Here is a 23,412-nt window from a genome sequence, read left to right as displayed (position 1 = left end):
TGTCTGTCCGTCCGGATGAACGCTGAGATCTCGGAAACTATGAGAGCTAGGCTATTGAGATTTGGCGTGCAGATTCCTGAGCTTCTTATGCAGCGCAAATTTGTTTCAGTAGAGTGCCACGCCCACTCTAACGCCCACAAACCGCCCAAAACTGTGGCTCCTTCAGTTTTGATGCTAGAATACAAATTTTAACTGAAATGTGTTGTTCTTATCTAAACCTATCGATTGACCCAAAAAAAAGTTTGCCACGCCCACTTTAACGCCCACAAACCGCCCACAAACTTCAAAAAATCGTAAGTATGAACGTGGATATCTCGGAAACTATCAAAGATAGAGTATCGGGATCTCAAATTTAGATTCTGTAGCTTTGTACGCAGCGCAATTTTGTCACGCGAATATGCCACGCCCACTATAACGCCCACAAACCGCCCAAACCTGTGGTGCCCACAATTGTTATGCTAGATGAAAAATTTTTACTGAAATGTATTGATCTCGGCAATACCTATCGATTGATCCAAAAATTTGCCACGCCCACTCTAACGCCCAGAACGTTTAAATCTGTCTACCTCAGGTAGGTGGCGTATTTAAATCTCGCTTTGCTGCTTGCATATCTCCATTTCCCTTTGGTCCCTTAAGCTGAGTAAGGGGTATCTGATAGTCGAGGTACTCGACTATATCGTTCTTCCTTGTTTCATATTAAAAAAAGAAAGAACGCTATTGTTGAGTGGCTTGACCATCAGGTACCCGTTACTGAGATATGGAGATATGTAATCAGCAAATAGAGATTGTAATGCGCCAGCAATCTGTGATCCAAATATAAGGTTTTTGGGCGGCAGAAATACTTAAGAGGTAGATATTGAAGAGACAAATACATTTCAGTTAAAATTTTATTTTGAATAAAAACTATTGGCGCCTCATTTTTTTCGGCTTGTGGGCGTTAAAGTCGGCGTGGCAAACTATTTTTGGGTCAACCGATAGGTATTGATGAAAAAAATGGAATGCAGTTAAAATTTTATTTAAGTATGTATGAGCCACAGTTTTGGGCGCTATGTGAGCGTTAAGACGGGAGTGAAACATTGACGAAACAAACTTGCGCTGCGCAGGAGTCTCTAGAAACTGCATGCTCAATCCAAGTATTGGAGCTTTTATAGTTTCTGAGATCACAGCGTTCATACTGAAACGCTTCCATCTACCTGTTACATACTTTCCGACAAATCTAGAATACCCTTTTATTCTACGAGAAACGGGTATACAAATGAGGATGCTGAAACCAAGCATCTAGACATTTTTGCTTATAGGGCTGCACACGAACAAAATTCCACATGTAATATTAAAAAGGCGTTTTTAAAAAGTAGTTTGATATAATCCAGGTGGAAAACTAATGAAAATAAGAATACTGAAAGCAAGATTTGCGACTCTGTGTGTATATATGCATTCTTAGCTGAAGGGGGAAATAAATAAACATAAATTCTATATAATACCCACTGATATCTTTTTGTAATAAAATATTTCATTTGAAAATCGGAAACAACCTAAACACATTTCCTTCAAAGGGCAAAACTAATTTCAAATTACAAACTACATTTGTTATTCTCAAGTTGAAATTGCATTCCTGTGTTTTAACAAATACATATAAATGTTTAAAGAAATAGATTCACAGCTTTCCCTCACACTTTTCCGCTACATTATTATTAATAAAACAAGGAAGAACGCTATAGTCGAGTACCTCGACTATCAGATACCCGTTACTCAGCTAAAGGGACCAAAGAGAAATGGAGATATGCTAGCAGCATAGCGAGATTAAAATGCGCCACCTACCGGTGGTAGACAGATTTAAGCGTTGTGGGCGTGGCAAACTTTTTTTTCGGATCAATCGATAGGTACAGACCAATACATTTCAGTTAAAATTTTGTATCTATCATGAAAATTGTAGGCGTCATATGTTTGGGCGGTTTGTGGGCGTAAGAGTGGGCGTGGCATGTTCGCGTAACAAACTTGCGCTGCGTACAAGGCTAAGGATCTACGGATCTGAGATCCCAATTCTCTATCTTTGATAGTTTCTGAGATATCCACGTTCATATTACCGATTTTTTAAAGTTTGTGGGAGATTTGTGGGCGTTAAGTGGGCGTGGCAAACTTTTTTTTGGGTCAATCGATAGGTACTGATAAGAACAATACATTTCAGTTAAAATTTTTATTCTAGCTTAAAAACTGTAGGAACCACAGTTTTGGTCGGTTTGTGGCGCTGCACCTGCGCTGCGTAAGAAGCTCAGGAATCTGCACGCCAAATCTCAATAGCCTAGCTCTCATAGTTTCCGAGATCTCAGCGTTCATCTGGACAGACAGACGGACAGACGGACAGACGGACATGGCTAGATCGACTCGGCTAGTGATCCTGATCAATATATATACTTTATGGGGTCGGAAACGCTTCCTTCTGCCTGTTACATACTTTTCGACGAATCTAGTATATCCTCTTACTGTACGAGCAACGGGTATAATAATGAAAAGTAAAGGGCCAAGAGAACTACCCTTACGAAGACCAGATGTCGCTTTATAAGGATGGGATAATGCACCACCTACTTTAAGATGATAACGTCCAGTTAAGAAAAGAGGAGTGAAAGCCAAGTTTGGAAAGTTTAGCCTTTAGGGCAGAGTGACATACCTTGTCAAAAGCTTTGGCAAAATCAGTGTAAGTCGTGTCCATTTGTGAATGATCCTCAAATGCATGTATACAGTGACTGGAAAAAATAGCCAAGTTTGTCGTCGTAGATCGACCGGGCATGAAGCCGTGTTGATTAGGTTCGATGTAAGACCTTATTAAGAAAGATCATTTCTTGAAAATTATTTTTTCAAACAATTTAGCTTTGTTGCTGATTTTAGCAATTGGCCTATAGTTAGAAATATCAAATTTAATTCCTCCTTTATGGACCGGCATGACTCTAGAAATTTTCCATCTAATTGGGAATCTATCTTGAGACAAAGAAGAACATAACTTGCAGGGGTAGGTAAAGACTGGTAATACAATTCTTAAGGAAGAATGAAGAAATTCAATCAAAGTCTAGTCTTCGGGAATCATCAAAATAGCTAATTGCTTCAGAAATGTCATCATACGATATGTCCATGATTCCAATGTTGCAAATTTCTAAAAATTGAATTTAAAGTTTCCTGGTCATACCAATCATCGGAAGGTTCAATGTTCGAGGAAAAACAGGCAGCAAACAAATTGGCGATATCGGCCTCGATTTTATAATTAGTTTCAATGCAAGGGTTCGATAGCAAGGCACCTCGATTTAAGAATAGCAGGCAATCCCTTAGGAAACTCAAACTAGAGGTATCAAATATATATCTAGGGTTTGTGATGTACAACACAATTTGAAATCGTAAATTCAGCCAGAGTTACGTTAGAATGAACAATAGAATTAATGAAAATTAAATCAAGAAGCTTATGCAAATCATTAAAAATATTATTAATTTGGGTGAGGCCCATACTAAAACAGTCACCATTGACAATTATTTCATGTGAATGATGCATATTTCCGGGCCCCATAGCAGATGCTTGTGGGTCCCACGTCCAGAAAACAGAGCTGAGGTTGAAGTCTCCTGCCACACATATGCCATCAGAGTCCTCCAAGCTGGCATGGATGTTAGAGATGTTGTCTAGGTGAGCCTGGTAAAGCCCAGAATCAATGTCAGGTGGACTATAGAAGGCCACAATCGATATCTTCCCTGATGAGCCAGGCACCGTCACCGCCAACTGGTCCAGAAGCGAGTCATCATTAAGGAGTCCAATTGCAGTGCAACAGAATTTACGGCTAACAGTCACGATGACACCACTTCCTCTCTCGCACTGCATTCTGCAGATAGAGACTTATCTTTACGAAAAACTAGAAATAATTTAGGATCGTAGAATTCATCTGAACTGAAGTTAGAATTTAGCCAAGTTTCAACCAGTATAATAATGGCATAATCACTGTTGGAAGTATTCATAAAGACAGACTGCGTTTTAGTTATCATGCCGAATATATTATGAAAGTATATTTTCAGGCCATTATTTCCTGAATGATGACTGTTTGAATTTACTGCAGACAAGCCCCTAGCAGGCTGACAGTCAGCGTATATTGATGAAGAGGAATTCTCAACATCCAAATTAGATGTCAGCCTTTCATGATTATAAGTAATATTAAGTACCTTGCGCAACGTATCCGTACGTATTTTAAAAGGCAGGCTAAGACCGTCGTACCAAGGAGTAATAGTGCAGTCGAATTGGGAATATGTAAATGATTTTGTTACGGACGCATGCCTGTTCTGTGAAGGCCATCCAAAGAGAGCAAAAGAAATTGCATCAATAGAGAGAGGCGGTGAAGAGTACAGTGAAGAGATTATCCGACTACTCATATAAGAGAGCGCTATCCCAAGAGACGCGCTGAGCTCATTAGTATCAGAATCCGAAGATAGCAGCATCCGATGTTGATTTAACTCCAGCGGCGAATATGTAGAGAACATATATTCAACAAGGAAGAACGCTATAGTCGAGTACCTCGACTATCAGATACCCGTTACTCAGCTAAAGGGACCAAAGGGAAATGGAGATATGCAAGCAGCAAAGCGAGATTTAAATGCGCCACCTACCGGCGGAAGACAGATTTAAGCATTGTGGGCGTTTGGGTAGGCGTGGCAAATTTTTTTTTGGATCAATCGATAGGCATTGACGAGACCAATACATTTCAGTTAAAATTTTTAATCTAGCATACAAATTGTGGGCGCCACAGGCTTGGGCGGTTTGTGGGCGTTAGAGTGGGCGTGGCATATTTGCGTAACAAACTTGCGCTGCGCACAAGGCTACGGAATCTAAATCTGAAATCCCAATACTCTATCTTTGATATTTTCCGAGATATCCGCGTTCATATTTACGATTTTTTGAAGTTTGTGGGCGGTTTGTGGGCGTTAGAGTGGGCGTGGCAAACTTTTTTTTGGGTCAATCGATAGGTATTGATGAGAACAATTCATTTCAGTTTAAATTTTTACTCTAGCATCAAAACTGTAGAAGCCACAGTTTTGGGCGGTTTGTGGGCGTTAGAGTGGGCGTGGCACTCTACTGAAACAAACTTGCGCTGCGTAAGAAGCTCAGGAATCTGCTCGCCAAATCTCAATAGCCTAGCTCTCATAGTTTCCAAGATCTCAGCGTTCATCCGGACAGACAGACGGACAGACGGACAGACGGACAGACGGACAGACGGACAGACGGACAGACGGACAGACGGACAGACGGACAGACGGACATGGCTAGATCGACTCGGCTAGTGATCCTGACCAAGAATATATATACTTTATGGGGTCGGAAACGCTTCCTTCTGCCTGTTACATACTTTCCGACGAATCTAGTATACCCTTTTACTCTACGAGTAACGGGTATAATAAGCGTATTCCATCCTAATGTAAGGGCATGCGACGAAAAGGCAGAAAGCGAGGAGGGAGCAAGTGTAGGCAGAGTGCGGCGAGCGACATCGTGAAAGGCAAACGGCGAATGCAGGAGAGCAGAATGATAAACAGAGAGCGTCAATCCAGAGAGAGCGCAGTATGGGAGAGTACCTATTGTAAACTGCGAGCATAAGCAACGAAAAGAAACAGCAGAATCTGAAGCAGCACGCGAAGAACTGTTTCTCTTAAGTCGAAACTGAGATTTAAGAGGTCTGGTCCAGAAAATAAATGCGTAGCCGGGAAAAAAGTCGACCGCTGATGTTGTTGTTGTGAATAGGGCAGTAAACCGAAACGAAGAGCAGTAGGATCCAAGAACAGGGCGATAGTGACGTCTATGTCAGTGACGTCGACTATTGGGGGTTTTATGATTCACCTTTAGAAGGAGTCAAAGTACGCAGCGGTCCTCCTTCTAAAAAATGCACAACCGTAGAGTCCAAGGGGGATTTGGATCTCTCCCTATAAATAAACTTGCTCACTTTTACGGATTGGGGCCAAAATTGATTACTGAAAACCGTTTCGTAATACTGCTTCGGTACCCCAAGTTTGAAATTGATGAATGTCAACGTGTTAATATCCACGACTTTTTTAGTTAGAGAACTGCAAATAATTAAGTTTTCCTTAACGCTCAACTTATCCGCAACATATTTACACAGCGCCTCTGGTCGTGTATTTACTGGAAATTTGCCTATGTGCAGAAAACGTTTGCTTGGTAGAGCTTTGAATAGAACACAAGGAGGAGCCAAACCAATAATGTGCCTTTTCCTCTTGATGTTGTTCTTGCGATCATTATTGGGCTTCTTTTCAACCACTTTCATTGATATATCGGGATCGACGTCGGAAGAAGGGTTAACTTGATCGGATGTTGATGCAACTGGCGCTGGGATAAGAGGTTTATCCACCCTTCTCTGATTAAATTTCAAGCTTGCCATAGTAGATTCAGGGAGGGCTTTCAAAAATTTTGGATTTAATGTTTAATAAAGACTTTTGAGTTCACAGATATCATTCATAATTTCATAGGTTTTGGAATGCGAGTCGTTGCTCATAACGCAACTGTCGTACTGCCACATAATATTGGGTATGGTTGTTAAAAGTTTGATTGATTCCGGCACATCGACGCAAGCGGTGTGGAACTTGAGGCGACAAATAGAGGCACACCGAACCGCCTCAAAGCCGCGAAGCTGTGCAGCTGTGACTTCAGCTTTGCACTCCGCGCACGAATTAGAAGACATAGCAAAAAAATACGTCTGGTAGACACGAGCGCTGATCAGAGAATGAGTTCCGTCAGTAATGAAAGTCAAAGAACCAAGTCAACTAGCACCAACCAGCACGTGAACAACAAGTCAACAACAACTAGACAAGTCGGGAAAGTTATCTAAACCCAGTGTGCCCTGCTCGACTAAGCAGGTCCTGAGGCGCAGGACGAGCGGTTGATCGATTTGTGGTTTTAAGAGGCGTTGTCCTGGAAAGCCTAGCGAATACCGGTGAAGTTCCGGAACAGCAACCGAGTGCCAGCCAGAAAGGGTGAGCAGTTGACCGGTTGAGGCATTCAAGAGGCGTTGTCCTGGGGAGGCCCAACGGTTCAGCAAGTGCCGGAATGGCGATCGTCCAAGATCTCAAGTGGCAGAGACCACGATACATCGAGTGTTGCAGCAAGATAAGAAGCAGAGCAGAGGACATCGGCATCAAGTAATAGAAAGAGGCTTCGGTGAAACGTTCGTCTGCACTAGGCGTAAAGCGATGTTAACTGCTAGGCAGCTCCCTGGCGTTTAGCCTTGACTGTCCGCGCGGGCTGAGCAGAAACACCAGTGGGACAATCCGGGGCAGAGCAAGGGACAGGCGGTCATTGTCTCGAAAGGCGTTGCCCTGGAGAGCGAGGCACCTATTCACCATAGTCTGAGAACGGTGACGCTTCCCTAAGCCCTCAAGGCCGATTTCTCTGCGAGTCCAAGGCGCGATCACCGAGTCAACGCGTCGACAAGCCAGGTCGAGCTGTATCAGCAGCCATTGAAACCAGCGCGTGACGACAACGAGACCAACCGAACCACCCACCGCTGTAATAAAAAAAACGGAAATAAACCCACTGTTATCCTTTGCATTCGGTGCTTTCTCTCTGATCTACTGGCAGTCACGTCATATAAATTTGGTGGGACTGAGCTAGTCGCACGAATCTCGTAGCGAGCAGACCAACAAAATCAGTTCGTTACATCTGGCGGCCAACGTGATTGTCCCAACAGTGAGAGCAACAGAATCATAATGGGAAAGAAGTAGATTTACCGCCTCAAGAAGGAGGACTTCGCTCATGTCGCACAAAGGCTTAGCATCACCCTGGATGGCGTATTGGACGACACGAGGAAGGCCTTGTCTGAGTATTATTCAGAGACGGAGAACGACCCACAACTCGTCGATATCTGGGCCGAGCTTGAAGCAGCATACCGCAACAGAGCCGGCCCGATCATCACTTGCCTAGTGGCAAGTTTGAGCTTGACAATCTGCAAATGGAGGAGAGAGGAAAGCCAGGATAGCAAAGCAACTGCGCTGATCTCGAGACCCAGCCAGACAGACTAGGCAAAGGTCGCTAAACAAGTCCGCGAGTGGTCGTTCAGGTTCGACGGTGCGGAAAAACCATTCGAGTTCCTGGAGCAAGGAGAATGGTCAGCCAACACATTTCCCGAGCGATGCCGGAATTGCTTAAAGGAAGGGCTTTGAAGTAATTCATTTCCAATAACAAGCAATGGAGAACCTGAGCTTAATTCATAAAAAGCTTTCACACATATTTTCTGCCGAGAGATTTCTTCACCAGGCTGACGGATCAAGTCAGGCAAAGGAACACCGAGTCTAAGGATCTTCCTAAGAGCGTACAAGGTGTTGGACTTGGATACACTAACGATCTAAGCCGGCGAGTACGAGGAACTGGAAAAAAGGGAAGCATTCGCCCAGGAGAACAAGTTCTCGAGGACCAAGTCGGCGGTCCCAACGCAAGACATGTGCAGAAGATGCGAAAAATCAGGCAACCAGGATAAACGGGGAAATGACAAATGGTCACCACCACACAAAGTCCAACGGCACCACCCCAACAGCTGCAGAGACAGCCAAGCAATACCCTGAGGAAGCTGTCAAGTACCACACAGAGGCGACAAGAGACAACCCATGTCACAGACCCGCAGGAGGAGGGTGTGGTGTGAACGGACACTGGGCTCAAGGATGTCGAAACCAACGTCTGTTATTCTGCTGGTTATGCGGCAAAGTGAGTGTGAGGAGCGTCGAGTGCTGCCATCGAAACTGCCAAGCTAACTGGCAAGCTAATCATAGAGGAGCAGCAGTTCTCCGCTGCGGTGATGATTAATGGGAACAGCTACAAATTAGTAGTGGATCCGTTGGTTTTGGGATGGAACTTCCTTACACACGTCGGAAACGAAGTAATGTATGCTGGTCATGAGATTATAGCAACCGCCAAGAACCGACACAATGAATGGCTCGAGGATAAGCTATCGGTAGCAGTCGATCAGCACTATGTCGGGAACGTCGAACATGGCAGAGCACCAGATCAAAATAAAGGATGATTAGCCAGTCAAGCAGAGATCTGTGCGAAGGTAGACGAGCTTCTTCAAATGGGGTTTATAGAGCATTCATAGAGCCCATCGTGATGGTGAACAGAGAGATAAACGCGAAGTTTGTAAAGGATCCCTGGAAGCGCGCTACATCGGAAGCTTGGATCTAAAGAATGGATACTGACAAATCCCACTGGAAGAAAGCAGCAGGCAAAACTCGGCTTTTACAGCACCAGGCAAAGTTATATTCCAGTGGAAGGTAATGCTGTTTGGGCTCCACTCGTCGTCTGCAACGTTTCAACGGGTGACATTATAAAGATCGGACGCACGCTAGAAGAACAAAGAGAAAGCCTGAAAGAAGTGTTCCGGCGTCTAAAGGAAACAAACCTGCGACTATACCCGGAAGAAGGAAATGCTTTACCTTGCACATCGAGTGACTAGCGAAGGAATAGGCACAGATCCTGAAAAAGGTGAAGCCATCGCTGAACTGAAACCACCCCCGACATTCAAAGAACTCCGACAATACCTGACAGTAGCGTCGTGGTACCGCCGACTTGTGGCAGATTTTTCTAGAATAGTAAAATTACTGAACAACTCACTACGCAAAGGCAGTAAGTGGGTGGGGGCACCGGAACACCAGGACTTTAAAAAAACGTTCGTTCTACAAACGGGCGCCAGCAAGTACGGCATCGGCATTCAAGCCGAACGCTCACCTACGCTGATGAAAACAATTTAACAACTGGGCGATCCGAGAGATCAACCCGTATCTGGAAGGCTACCACTTTAAAGTAGAAATCGACCATATGGCCTTGAAGTGGCCCAACAGGGTCGAAAGCCCTTCAGGAAGGATCTCCAGATGTGCCCTGGAGTAACTTCGAGGTAGCGTACAGAAGCGGTCAGCTAAATGTGGTGGCTGACGCCTTGCAAAGACAACCACTGCTAGAGATGGCTTCAGGAGGTTGCAGCTGGATCAACGACATGTGCGAAAAGATAAGAAGCCATCCGCAGAAGTACCCGGACTTTGTGATGAAATGCGAGACTCTATATAGAAATATATCACACAGAGCGGGAAGCGAAGACGTCGCATCATGGAAGATGTGCGTCCCAAAGTCGCTTCGGGAATCAATATTGAGAGAAAACCATGACGCAAAATCGGCGGGATACTTAGGAAGCCGAAGGACATTTGCACGGTGGCCGCCCGATTCTACTGGCCAGGTAAAGAGACACATGAGCCCATGTGAGAAAATGCGATACAAGCATGAGATTTAAGCCAAATCAAATTTAGGCGTCTGGCAAGATGGTAATCCATGAGTCAGAGGGACCGTGGCCACAGTATGCGCAGATTTCGTCGGACCCCTATCTAAGCTCGGCAACCAAATGCTGCTGGCCCTGATAGACAGATTCTCGAAATGGACGGAACTAGTGCCGATGCGACACCCGAGTCGCTTTAAAAAGCGGTTAGGGAGCGGATAATCGCAATGCATGGGGTCTCGAAGATGGTCATAATGGGCAACGGAGTGCAGTTTGCGAGCCGGAACTTCAAAAGATTCTTGGATGAGATGGGTATCGGATAGCAATTCACCGCACCCTACACGCCACAGGAGCATCCGACAGATCGAGCAAATAGTACGGTCAAGACCATGATCGTGCAGTTCGCAAAGCAGAGCCAGAAAAACTGGGACGAGAAGTGGCCGGAGTATGCTAGCGGTGAATACGAGCATATCGGAGTCCACCGGCTATACCCCGGCGTTTTTTGACCAAGGCAGGGAGCCGCGATTCCCCTGCACCCTATATGTTAGGAAAGCTCTTGGAAGGGAAAACCCCGGAGGAAACCGCCAACAAACTTAGGGAGATCTTTGAGATCGTACGGCGAAATCTGGAAAAGGCATCCCAGGACCAAGCTAGACTCTATAATCTAAGGAGGAGGCAATGGACAACAGCGGTGGGCGACGTAGTATGGGCCAAGAAACACCACCTGTGCAAAGCGGCCGAAGGATTCGCTGCGAAACTAGCCTCGAGGTACGATGGTCTTTACCAGGTTGTAGAGTTTGTTTCTCCGGTGATCTGCAAAGTACGCCACATACATACAAAAAATAAATGGACTGTCAACGTTGACGAGCATAAGCAACAACAAACACATGCCGCAAACGAGCAGATGACGGACACATCGGAGGACTAGCAATAATTGCAGATCCAGTCCGCAAGGTAGCAAGATTATGCTTTAGGCCGAAGCGAGAGTCATCCACACGCCATGCAAAAATGATATACACTAGGGTTTTACATTGATCCAGTCCGCAAGGCCACAGGACTCAGCGTCGCGCATTTGCCAGAGTCATCCGCGTTTACGCCAAGCGGAAAGGACACATACGAGAAAGGCACAAGGACACGGATCCAGATCGCAAGGCAACAGGATTCAGCGTCGCCCATTTGCCAGAGACATCCGCGATTACGCCAGGCGGAAAGGACATGCATTGGAAGACGAAACAAGGGTACAGGCAAGACAATATGGGATCCAATCTACAAGGCAACAGAAGTTGGCGTTAGGCATAAGTAAGAGTCATCAATTTTTTCGCCGAGCAGAGCGGATATTTACTGAATACGGAACAATGACAGTAGCAAAGGCATTAGATCATTCTAAACACAAGGAGAACATGCAAGGACACCCCCAAGGATACCCCAAGGATACCATCCACGGATACCCTAAGGATACTCCAAGGAGACCATAAAGATAACGCACAAGGATACCATAAATGGATACCGCCCAAGGACACCGTGCAATGATACCCCCAAGGATGCCATGCAAGGATACTCCCAAGGATACCCCCAAGGATACCCCCAAGGATACCATGCAAGGATACACCCAAGGATTCCGCCCAAAAATACCACCGAAGGTTACTTTCCAAGGACACCCCCCAGTGTTACTCACCAAAAAGTCAAAAGTTTCTTGTTTCAGACACATGGACCCAAATACAAGTTAGTTAGGAACTCGAAGAAGCAGCGGACCGCAGCGTCCAGAGCGCCACTATTATCTGACGGAGACTAAAGGTTGCGTGTTTTACGAAGAAGCTGTACCGTAAGAGAGCAAGCGGCCCGCGAAGGATATAACGGTGACAAGCAAAAGGGAAGGCGCACAACCGAGGTTTCGCGTAAGGGGGTCCCTGCGACAATCGGATATTAATAAGCAAGAAGACATCATGAGAACCAGGGTCACAAGGTCGAAAGCGCGCTGGAGAATGACTGCCCAGGAGGGGTCCAGCCCGGGGAAAGGATGGTCGGCTACCCGGCCCACCAGAGCTCTGCGGCGGGCCCTAAAGACACGACGCCCTCACCCGTGGTCGACGGTCAACAACGGGATGTTGAGCGGAAGGAGTGGGGGCTCCGGAAGGTGGCGAATCCTACCGGCGACCGCATACCACCCGGGTCGGTGGGCATCAGGGGAACGTCGCCAGAAGCCCAAGACGTTACCGACGGGGAAGCGGATCCTCCGAAGGGGCACGCCGAGGTGGCCTGCCGGGCCGCAATAGAGAACCGGAGGAAGTTCCGGGACCGGGAGGCGACGAAGGAGGAGCAGCAGCAGAAGAAGGAGGAGGAGGCGCGGTGGCAGGCCAAGCTGCGCAAGGCTCATGAGTAGGCGGCGGAGCGATGGCATGCCCGGCTACGGGAGGCGGAGGAACGGCGGTTATGGGAGGAACCGGTGGAGGACTCGTGGGTGGTCCCGCCGACGCCGAAATACGCGGCCGATGAGTGCAGTCCGGTTCGACAAGACGTGGACGAGCCGTGGGTGCCGTCCCCTCCACGACGATTGCCGGAGGTGCCACCCACTCCCCGCCACGAGGGGGAAAGGTACTTCGACGAGGGTCTGGATGGCAATGGAGGAGCTCCGGTGGCCACGCCTCCATGGAGGCCGGCTCGGCCACCCACGCCACGGTATATCGAACCTGAGCGACCGACCGCGCAGCCGCAACCGAAGCAACAGACTGCGCAGCCGCAACCCGAGCGACCGACCGCGCAGCGGCAACCGCACGCGGATACAGCCCACCAGGCGCAGGCGGAAGAGCAGACGGTGGTGCGGACGGAGGTGCCTACAGCCCACGTGAGCGTCGCAAGGACTCAAAGGCTACAAGATACACGAGGATTAAAGCCGAAGAGGAGGAACGAGTTTATTTTGTTTCCCGAAGAAAGGGGGAATGAGAGGAGTTGCAGCGGCAATTAGACATGGTGGCCTGCTGGCTACCAGATAAGCGGCGAACTAGCGCGTAGTAACGGCATGGTGAGAACTAGAGTTTGGAGAGAGAGAGAGAGGGGAGACTTCGATGGCAGAGTGAGGGTGCCGGGTGCAAAAGGAAATAACGGAACGCACCGGTCTTTTGACTCTGCCGTGGACATTGGACAGAGGGCTTAGCAAGATAGCGCTAAGACATCGAACTCCAAGTGGTAGCCGTGGGTCTAAGTCAAAGAGGCCAAACATGATCCCTGGACCTTGGAACGGGAGTGTAGAGTACCAGCGGGCCGTGCGCAAAATGGAAAAACCGGTTCCCGGATGCCCTATATGAGGCCGCAGAGCTCTGAGAGCTGCATCAGTCTTTGATAACTAAGTCAAAGAACCAAGTCAACCAGCACGTGAACAACAAGTCATGTCGTCGGAAGCAGCGCCGTTGGATGCCTACAAGGATCAAGATCACTGCATCGAGACGTTCGGGTTTGGGACATATTGAGACACACGTCAAGTGGTCGTAAGTAAGTCAAGGTGGCTTGCATCTTATTTTGTCGCGATCACACTTTGGCACATCGCCCGGCGGGTCCGTCAGAGTCGACCAATAGCAGCGCCGTGGGAAGCCTACAAGGATTCGGGATTGGGACATCAGGAATCTCCGAATTGAGACACAGGTAGCTGAGGCTCAGAGGTCATTACACGGCTAGGTCAAGGTGGTTTACTTCTTACTTTGTCGCGACCACACCCTGACAAATCGCCCGACGGGTCCGTCAGAGTCGACCAATAGAGTCCTGCGACGAGGAACCGTAAACTGGAGGGAAAGTTGTCTAGACCCAAAGTACCTTACCCGGCTAAGCAGGACCTGGCGCGAAGGATGAGCGGTCGATCGATTTGTGGCTTCCAGAGGTGTTGTCGTGGAGAGCCCAGCTATTACTGGTGAAGTTCCGTAACAGCAACCGACCAAAACTCCGACCAGCCAGAAAGGGCGAGCAGTCGACCGGTTGAGGCATTCAAGAGGCGTTGTCCTGGAGAGGCCCAACGGTTCAGCAAGTCCCGGAACGGCGATCGTCCAAGATCTCACGATACATCGAGTCCCGCAGCAAGCAAGATAAAGAGCAGAGCAGAGGACATCGGCATCAAGCAATAGGGTGAGGCTCAGGTGGAACGTTCGTCTGCACTAGGCGTAAAGCGATGTTAACTGCTAGGCAGCTTCCTGGCCTTAGCCTTGACTGTCAGCGCGAACTGAGCAAGACCCTAGTGGGACTGTCCGGGACAGAGAAGGGTGCAGGCGGTCATTGTCTCGTAAGGCGTTGTCCTGGAGAGCGAGGCACCTGTTCACCCTAGTCTGAGAATGGTGACGCCGTCAACCAGTCAACACGTCGAAGAGCCAAGACGAGGAGTATGAGCAGCCATTTCCAATGGCACGGGACGACACCGAGATCAACTGAGCCCATGGTTACCCCTGGAATTCTGTGCTTTCTCACTGATCTACGAGCAGCAACGTCATAAAAATTTGGTAGGACGAGCACGCAATCTACTGAGCTAGCTGCCCGAATCTCGTATCGAGCTGACCAACAAAATCAGTTCGTTACAGTATGTAACAGGTAGAAGGAAGCGTCTCGACCCCATAAAGAATATATATTCTTGATCAGGCCGAGTCAATCTAGCCATGTTCGTCTGTCCCTCTGTTCGTCTGTCCCTCTGTCCGTCTGTCCCTCTGACCGTCTGTCCGTCAGTTCGTCTGTCCGTGTGAACGGACTATAAGAGCTAGAGAGTTTACATTCAAATTTAGATTCCTTGTCGTACGTACCCAGCGCAAGTTTTGTACGCGAAGCCTAAAAAGCCATTTTAACTGAAATGTTTTGCTCTCGTAAATACCTATTTATTGCCCAAAAAACATTTTGCCAACCCTCGCACAAGCTTAAAAAAATGGTAAATATGATCGCTTATATCGCGGAAACTGTAAAAGATAGAAAATTGGTATTTCAGATTTAGATTCCTTAGCTTCGTACGCAGCCCAACTTTGTAACGCGAATACCACGCCATCTCTGACGCCTGAGTGCTGGAAAAAATTGTCCACGCCAACAAACCGTCTATCGATTAGCCTAACAAAAGCTTGCCACGCCCACTCTAACGCCCACAAACGTCCATAACGAGTAATCCTGAGTGCCGCCCACATTATCATATATTGAAATCGCGGGCAAGTGGCGCTTTACAATATAGCTTTTTTGCTTGTAAATCTCTATCTCCCTTTTGCTCCCTTTAGCTAAGTAACGGGTCCCAGCTTTGGGGTAAGGATAGTAAGAAAAGTTTGGTTTGGCATAGCAGGCTGCTATAAATAAAGCAAAGTTAATATAATATGGTTTTCAGGTAGGGAAGAGGGGGGTAAGGATAGTAAGAAAAGTTTGGTAGGACATAGAGCTGTAAAGAAAAAGTCATCACCATGAAAGTGGTATCATTGGAAAGCCTGCTCTTTGGCTATAACTTTATCCTACACCACTTTAAGGTCAATTGGAAAATCTTCGAGAATTGTTGCAAAATGTGAAAATATTTTTTCAACTATCCTTACCCCAGTATTGGTGTAAGAATAGTTATAAATTTACTTCCTCTGTAAATGGTATATTCTTAATTTTGATTGGAGTCTTTGAACACCAATCTTTTCATCTCAAATGGAATAGAATTTTTCGTGCTAACCTTTCTTCGTAAAACAACAATGCCGGTTATAGCTTTCTGACGCGGAGGACCACATTTGAGTTAATTTCATTTTTGTCTTCATTGATTTTCAGAATATCATTGACCCCTGAAAACTCGGTGGTGTCAACGAAAAAGTTAAGAACGCTGATATTTTTATTTGATTAAAGGCGATCAGTTCAGATACTTAGGGATTTCCAGCGCTAGCACGAGAATTTATATTGAGATTTCACAATGCCGGGCCCCGGCAAAGAAGGTAAAGTCTCAAGCGTGGGGGCAAAGTTAAACAATTAACGCAATACTGTGTAAAAACACATCTCATACATTCATGAGAAGGGTAAGCTATGCGAAAGCCAGGAGGATGCAGAAATGCTTAAGTGCCGACTACAAATCCTAGACAGACTACAAATCAGACACAAATCGAAATTCTGAATACCGTTGATAATAAGCGTGCGGGTCAAGAAGATCGATTTATAGCCGCTAAAGCTAGCATCTCCTCATTACTGCAGTCCAAAAGCATTTTAAGTGGACGGGCACCTACCGACGAGTTCAACGTTTCCAGGGCTTTATAAGCTTAATCTTGAACCTAGTGCATAACGATCAAAGCCAACTCATGAAAGATAAATTCAATTACCATCTGAGTTGTTTGTCAGGCTCGGCATCCGGACTCCACAGCATTACAAGGGCTGATCGAGAATGCGTCAGCAATACGAGGATCATTACTTTCCGTCATGAATACCATTATGATTCACATTCTTCTGTCAAAGGTCGACTGCGAAACTAAAACAAAGTACGATGATAGGCAAGACTACGATAAATTGGCAACGTGGGATGGTTGTTGCACCATTTTCTATCGTAGGCTTCAATTTCTGGAGGTTCAGCGAGCTCTGGATCACCGTACAACACAGAAGCCCAAGCACTCACAGGCTTAGAAGACGTTCTAAAGCACTGCAGTTTTCTGCACACACTATTACTCAAGCGGTCATTACGTTGTTCTCTGCAAAGGCTTCATCGGCAAGGCCTTATTCCAACGGCTCTCATCAAAGTTAGAGACAGGCAAGGGCAACTTCATCTTGTCCGAACCTTACTCGACTCATGCTCGAAGGTGAGATTCATCACAGAGGAAACGGCAAAGCGATTGCAGCTACAGCGACGTCTAGTGTATCAGAAAGTTAGCGGAACCTCGGACACCAGGCAGTCCATCACATCTCTCGTGACCACCACCTTAAGGACTCGAACATCAGATTTCGACGCTACTTAATACAGCGTACGGATGGATTGTAGGCGGCCACTTCAATTCGGATGGCCCAAATGAAATTCTTCAGTGTCACCTCACTCAGCAGGCAGACGCACTTCATCACCCACTCAATCAATTTTGGAGAATTGAAGAATATTCGCAAAGTCAGCCAACATACATCATCGGCGAACAGCTCTCAGAAGATCATTTCCAGGAGTCAGTAACACTAACAGAAACTGGTCGAATACAGGTCAGGTTGCCATCCAAGAGGAGTCCTGATAGACTTAGACACTCGCACAGGAATGCACTGACCAGATTTAATTCACTGGAGCGCCTTCTAGATCGAGACGAACCACTCAAGGGAGCATATGTTCTGTTCTTGAAGGTGTATGAGTCCCTGGGACGTATGTCTGTTGTTAATATTGTAGATGAGAGCCAACAGCATTACTACACTTCGCATTATTGCTTATAACGACCAGAAAGTCTTTCGACCAAATTTTAAGTCGTAATTGACGCGTCAGCGCAAAGAAGTTCAGGTTACTCCTAAAGCGATTTATTGCTTGTTGGCCCGACTATTCAACAGTATTTGATAACAAACTTTCTCAAATTCCGATTAAACTGCGCTAACTGGGGACATCGCCAAAATGTTTCGCCAGTATTAGGCACTTTCAGCGGATTTAATGGAGACCAGACACAGACGAAGAAATTCAGGATTATTAATTAAAATCAACAACATATGGAACGTCAGGATCTCCATATCTAGCCATTCATCACATCGCTGACCTCTATGAAGGCCAATTTCCAAAGTGTGCGGAAACTCTTAGAAGCGACCTATACGTAGATGATCTACTGACGGGAGTAGACAAGTTTAAGGAATTGAAGCTCAAAAAGGATGACATCGGTCGACTACTAGCTAAAACTGGGTTGCAATTAATTAAGTTCAGCAGCAATTCATCTCAAATCACTCCAAGCTCCAAAGAAGATGTATTTAAAAACTTTTAGGAAAAATGCCTAACAAAGACTCTCGGAATTGCGCGGCATCCTAATACAGACCAATTTCTATTTTGATTTGGGGGTCAACGATCTCAAGACTTCACGCGCCGATCTATCCTATCAATAGTAGCCCGCTTGTTCTTCTTGGTTCCCTAAGTCCAGTAATCTTACCCTGCAAGGGAACTTCTGGAAGACTTGAGTAATTTTACTCTATTTGAAATACCACGCTTTGTCCACACGACTCACTTGAAGAATTTTCAGACGCATCCAAACGAGCGGTTGGGTGTTGTATTTACATACGGACGTAGACTCAAAACGGAGTTCGGGTCAATTTACTTATTGCCAAGTTAAAAGTCGCACTGACCAAATCCAAATAAATACCCAAGCTCGAGTTGTGCGCTGCAGTACTGCTTAATCGGTCATGGACAAAATTCGCCACTGCTCTAGTTCCGTATTGTACACGTACGTACTTTTGGACCGACTCAACAACCGTGCTTCAGTGGATTAAGATGTACACATCAAGATTTGAATGCTTTATTGGTAAAAGAGTCTGTGAACTACAACAGATCTCAGAGGCGGTTACTTGGCAATACATCCCATCGGCTAAAAATCCAGCGGACATTGTCTCACGCGGTTGTCGCAACACGGTTATGATCTCAAATATGTGGTTCTCATGACCACAATTTCTGCTGCACTCACCAGAAAAGTGGTCACTTCAACATATCAAGCTTCGATCGCCGATAAACAAATATATTCAACCTATACTACTCTGCAAAACAGTAGATCTACCAGATACAAATGCAATCTTAAGAGACCTCATCTCTTATTACATACATCAAATTAATATATACATCATCATATACATCAAAGTACTTCGCATTGTTTCATAAATGTATCGCTGCGAAAATAAGGTCAAGCCGGACCCATCCTTAAAAGTTGGTGACGTACTCCATTTGCCTACAACCGAATTGAATCTGACTTTCTGGAAATCGTTTCGAAAATTTAGCAAGAAGAAAACGCATCCCAAATCTTATCTATGAAAGGAAACCTGGATCTGTTCGGTTTACGAAGGCGTTGAAGTGTGTGTGATGAGAGTGGGTGATAGGTTGGCACAGGCTGAATTACCATTCGACGCGAAATTTCCGGCCTTGTAACCCAGGACACATCCATTTATTTGAAATTTTTACATAGAACTAGTCTTCACGATAGACCCAAGTTGTACAAAGCTGCATAACGTGCTTCCATTTCAAGCCTCAAGGCACTGAAAAACATAGCGCAGGCGAATTTGACCTTTGAAGAGCTTCAAACAGTCTTCATCGATGTCAAAGCAATGCTGAATTCCAGGTAAATATCATCGGCATCTGACGATCACAACATCCCAACGACACCATGGCAGTACCCACCACACCTGTTTCTTGGAACTCCATTTGCCAGCGCTCCCGATGAGCACCTGTACCATTCCATACATCAAACAAGGCTTTTGGAATGTTTGGCAGCTCGACTACTTACACACTCTCCGGAAGCTTGGAAAGTGGACAGAGGGTTTCTTAAACATTTAGGAGGGTCAGCTCATAATCGTTCATGAAGACAAAACTCCGCCCCAGCAGTGGGCTCGTGTTATAATTGAAATTAGCTATATCGATATCGAGATCCCTCCGATCTATATCGGTACAAATTATCGCACTAGGGTCTGGCCACGCCTTTAGCTGTCAGTGATCTTATTGTACACTCAAAGTTTGCTACTTGTGTGATAGAGAATACATAGCCACAGCTGTACAATAAACTTTTAAACGAAATGGCCGCAATTATTAAAGACCTTGGACTAATTGTTCTCCGAAAAAATTCTCCCTGGCCGATACTAAGGGCCAGACATGTAACAAAAAAAAATTAATTCATAAATTCTTCAATTCTTTCCATAGTGTTTTAAGGTATATTCATTTAAAGTGGCGCGCAATTTAAACGAGCCGTTTTGCCGCTAGAGTCACAAATTTTCCTTGCAACTTAACTATCCTTACACCACTCACCTCAAAACAACGTGCAAGTCTCTTTCATCATCTTCGTATTTTTATACCCGTTACTCATAGAGTAAAAGGGTCTACTAGATTCGTCGAAAAATATGTAACAGGTAGAAGGAAGCGTTCCCGACGCCGTGAAGTATATATATTGTTGATCAGGATCACTGGCCGAGTTGATCTAACCATGCCCCTCTGTCCTTATGATCGCTGAGATCTCGGAAACTATAAGAGCTAGAATGTGGGATCTAGCATTTTGATTCTTGGGCGCAGCGCAAGTTTGTTTCAGCAGGGTGCCACACAAACTCAAACGCCCACAAAGACTATAACACTAAATCCCGACTATCGCCCACGTGTTTTAATAGTTTGTAAGACTTACATGGGATTTGGTTCTTATAATAAATACCATAAAATTAAAGAATTTAGATCAGCCATTTCAAATAAAAATCCAAATTTTGCAAATCAATCGAGACTGCTCACCACATGCAGCAAATCAGCTGTTTTCACCAATACACCACCAAGCCGCTAGGGGCGCTATAAGCTAGATGGCGCTATTGGCTAGGTGGCGCTATGGGCTAGGATCCTTATTGTTTTCAAAAGGGTATTAATCCAATAAATTACACAACATTAAAAATTAGTCAGCTTGGCGCTACTTTAAACTTTATTTAATCTGTGCTTTTTATGTTGTGCTTAATTTAAATCCTTTTAGCCACATATTTAAAATAAGTAACATTCTCGATTTTTGCAAAAAATATACATTTTTTAAGACGTCCTTAAATCAAATATTATATTAATAAGTTTTATCAACATTTTAAATTACTTAGATGGCTCAACTCTAGTCGATTTAACATCTGTGGAGGAGCAATTCATTTCAACTTCTTCGGTTGAAGTCGAAATCGGTGGAGAGTTAGCGGAAGCAGTTGGAGTAGCGGAGACTGAAATTATTGGCGTCGAAAGCGTAGATGAAGGCGTACAACCTGTAGATTCAGTAACGGAGGACAGCAACGAGGGAGAACCATTAGGGACCTTACAAGAAAACGAAGTCGATCCAAACGCTGACGTTGAGATGGGAAACTTATTAATTAATTATGGCCACCCTACCCATGGTACTGGGATTTCTAATGACTTTAAGGTCGTCTGCTACTTTACAAACTGGGCGTGGTACCGCCAAGGCGGTGGCAAGTTCCTGCCGGAAGATATTAACTCCGATCTATGTACCCATATAGTATACGGTTTCGCTGTTTTAAGTCGAGACAGTCTGACGATTCAGCCTCATGACTCCTGGGCAGACCTAGACAACAAGTTCTATGAGCGAGTTGTGGCCTACCGTAAAAAAGGCGTTAAGGTCACCTTGGCTATAGGGGGCTGGAATGATTCTGCTGGCGATAAGTACGCTCGACTTGTAAGAAAATCAGAGGCACGAGCGCAATTCATCCGCCATGCCGTAGACTTCATCGAGCAATATAATTTTGATGGCCTGGACCTGGACTGGGAGTACCCTGTGTGCTGGCAGGTTGACTGTAAAAGAGGTACTGCAGACGAAAAAAGTGGATTCACTGCCTTGGTACGGGAGCTATCGCATGCCTTCCGGCCGAAGGGCTTAATTCTTTCCGCTGCCGTGTCCCCCAACAAAAAAATTATCAACGCCGCATACGATATTCCCGAGCTTTCTCGCTACTTTGACTGGATCTCTGTGATGGCTTATGATTACCACGGCCAGTGGGACAAGCGGACTGGGCACGTATCGCCAATGTACGACCACCCTGAAGGAACGGTAAACTTTAACGCAAATTTTTCAATAAATTATTGGATATCGAGGGGAACCGACCGGCGGAAACTGGTAATGGGAATTCCCATGTACGGCCAGTCGTTCTCTCTAGCTGAGACGACTAAGCACCAGCTAAATGCGCCCACCTACGGTGGCGGTGAAGCAGGTGAAGCCACAAGGGCCATTGGGTTTTTGGCATATTATGAGATTTGTTCGTATATCCGCCAGCATAGGTGGAACGTTGTAAGGGATGCAAAGGGTCGGATTGGACCCTTCGCCTATATGGCAGATCAGTGGGTATCATTTGACGATACACCCATGGTTCGGCATAAAAGCGAGTACATCAAGGCAATGGGTCTTGGAGGTGCTATGATCTGGGCCCTCGATCTGGACGACTTCAAAAATCACTGCGGATGTGAATCTTATCCTTTACTTAAAAGCATTAATCGCGTGCTCAGAGGTCTTAGCGGTCCACAACCAAAGTGCGTGCTTGAACAACGAGAAATGACAACGAGTAAGTAATGTACACAAAATGTTAGCCTACGAATACTAAATCCTTTCTTACCCTCAGTTTCAAGTGATAATCCTTCCACTATCAACACTCAAATAGGTACTCATCTGTCACTTAATCCTGCTTCTCAGAATGCATTATTAAGTAACGCTTCTCAGACGGGTTTGGTCATAAATTGCGACGAGAAAATCTAGCTGCTCCACGAACGTGATTGCAACAAGTACTAAATTTGCGACCATGGAATGCATGTGGAGCAACGGTATGTTTAAATATGCTTCTTATTGCCAAATTTATTAAAATATTTATTTACGAAGACATTGACTGGTAATTAAAAGGTGCCCTAGAAAGGAATAATTCCCACGAAGAAATGCTGATTAAAACACGAGAAAACGGGTGCTTGAAGGCGGTATTTTATTATATTATTATTATATTATCCCTCTTTCTTTTTCCCAGGATGTATTAAAAAATGTAACGTAGGACCATTAAAGTTTAAGAAGCAAAAAACAACTGTTCCTGTGAATAAATTAGATTTGTCAAAATATATCGGAGTAATAAAAATGGGATAGGATGGACAGTTTATTGACAAGTTAAGTTAGTAAGCTGGGGTGTTATATTCATCGTCGGATATAAGTCAATTTATTAAAAACGGAACCATAGGAATGATCAACAAATACTAAAAAAAAATGAAAAAATATATCTCGGTGTTTTTGAAATATTAACTTCTACGCTTGGGAATTTCGAATAAAATAAAAAAAAACAAGAAAGAACGCTATAGTCGAGTGCCCCGACTATCAGATACCCGTTACTCAGCTAAAGGGACCAAAGGGAAATGGAAATAAGCAAGCAGCAAAGCAAGACTGAAATGCGCCACCTACCGGCGGTAGACAGATTTAAGCGTTATGGGCGTTAGGGTGGGCGTGGCAAATTTTTTTTTAGTCAATCGATAGGTATTGACGAG

General features: G+C 45.4%; 1 protein-coding gene across 1 annotated transcript in view; it reads left to right on the top strand.

Moving 5' to 3' along the window:
• The window catches only part of LOC119561834 (probable chitinase 10), a 195,935-nt gene extending 172,946 nt beyond the window's left edge, over positions 1-22,989 (top strand). The window contains exons 5-7 of the mRNA XM_037875317.1: positions 21,000-22,457; positions 22,515-22,713; positions 22,769-22,989. Of these exons, the coding sequence (XP_037731245.1) occupies positions 21,000-22,457; positions 22,515-22,648 (1,592 nt within the window). The 3' untranslated portion in view covers positions 22,649-22,713; positions 22,769-22,989. The remainder of the gene's footprint in view (positions 1-20,999; positions 22,458-22,514; positions 22,714-22,768) is intronic.
• The last annotated feature ends 423 nt before the right edge of the window (positions 22,990-23,412 follow it).

This window comes from Drosophila subpulchrella, unplaced genomic scaffold, assembly GCF_014743375.2.
Source record: "Drosophila subpulchrella strain 33 F10 #4 breed RU33 unplaced genomic scaffold, RU_Dsub_v1.1 Primary Assembly Seq377, whole genome shotgun sequence".
Taxonomy (NCBI): Eukaryota; Metazoa; Arthropoda; class Insecta; order Diptera; family Drosophilidae; genus Drosophila; species Drosophila subpulchrella.
The sequence above is the reverse complement of the archived record's forward strand: the minus strand, read 5'-3'. Positions and strand labels throughout refer to the sequence as shown.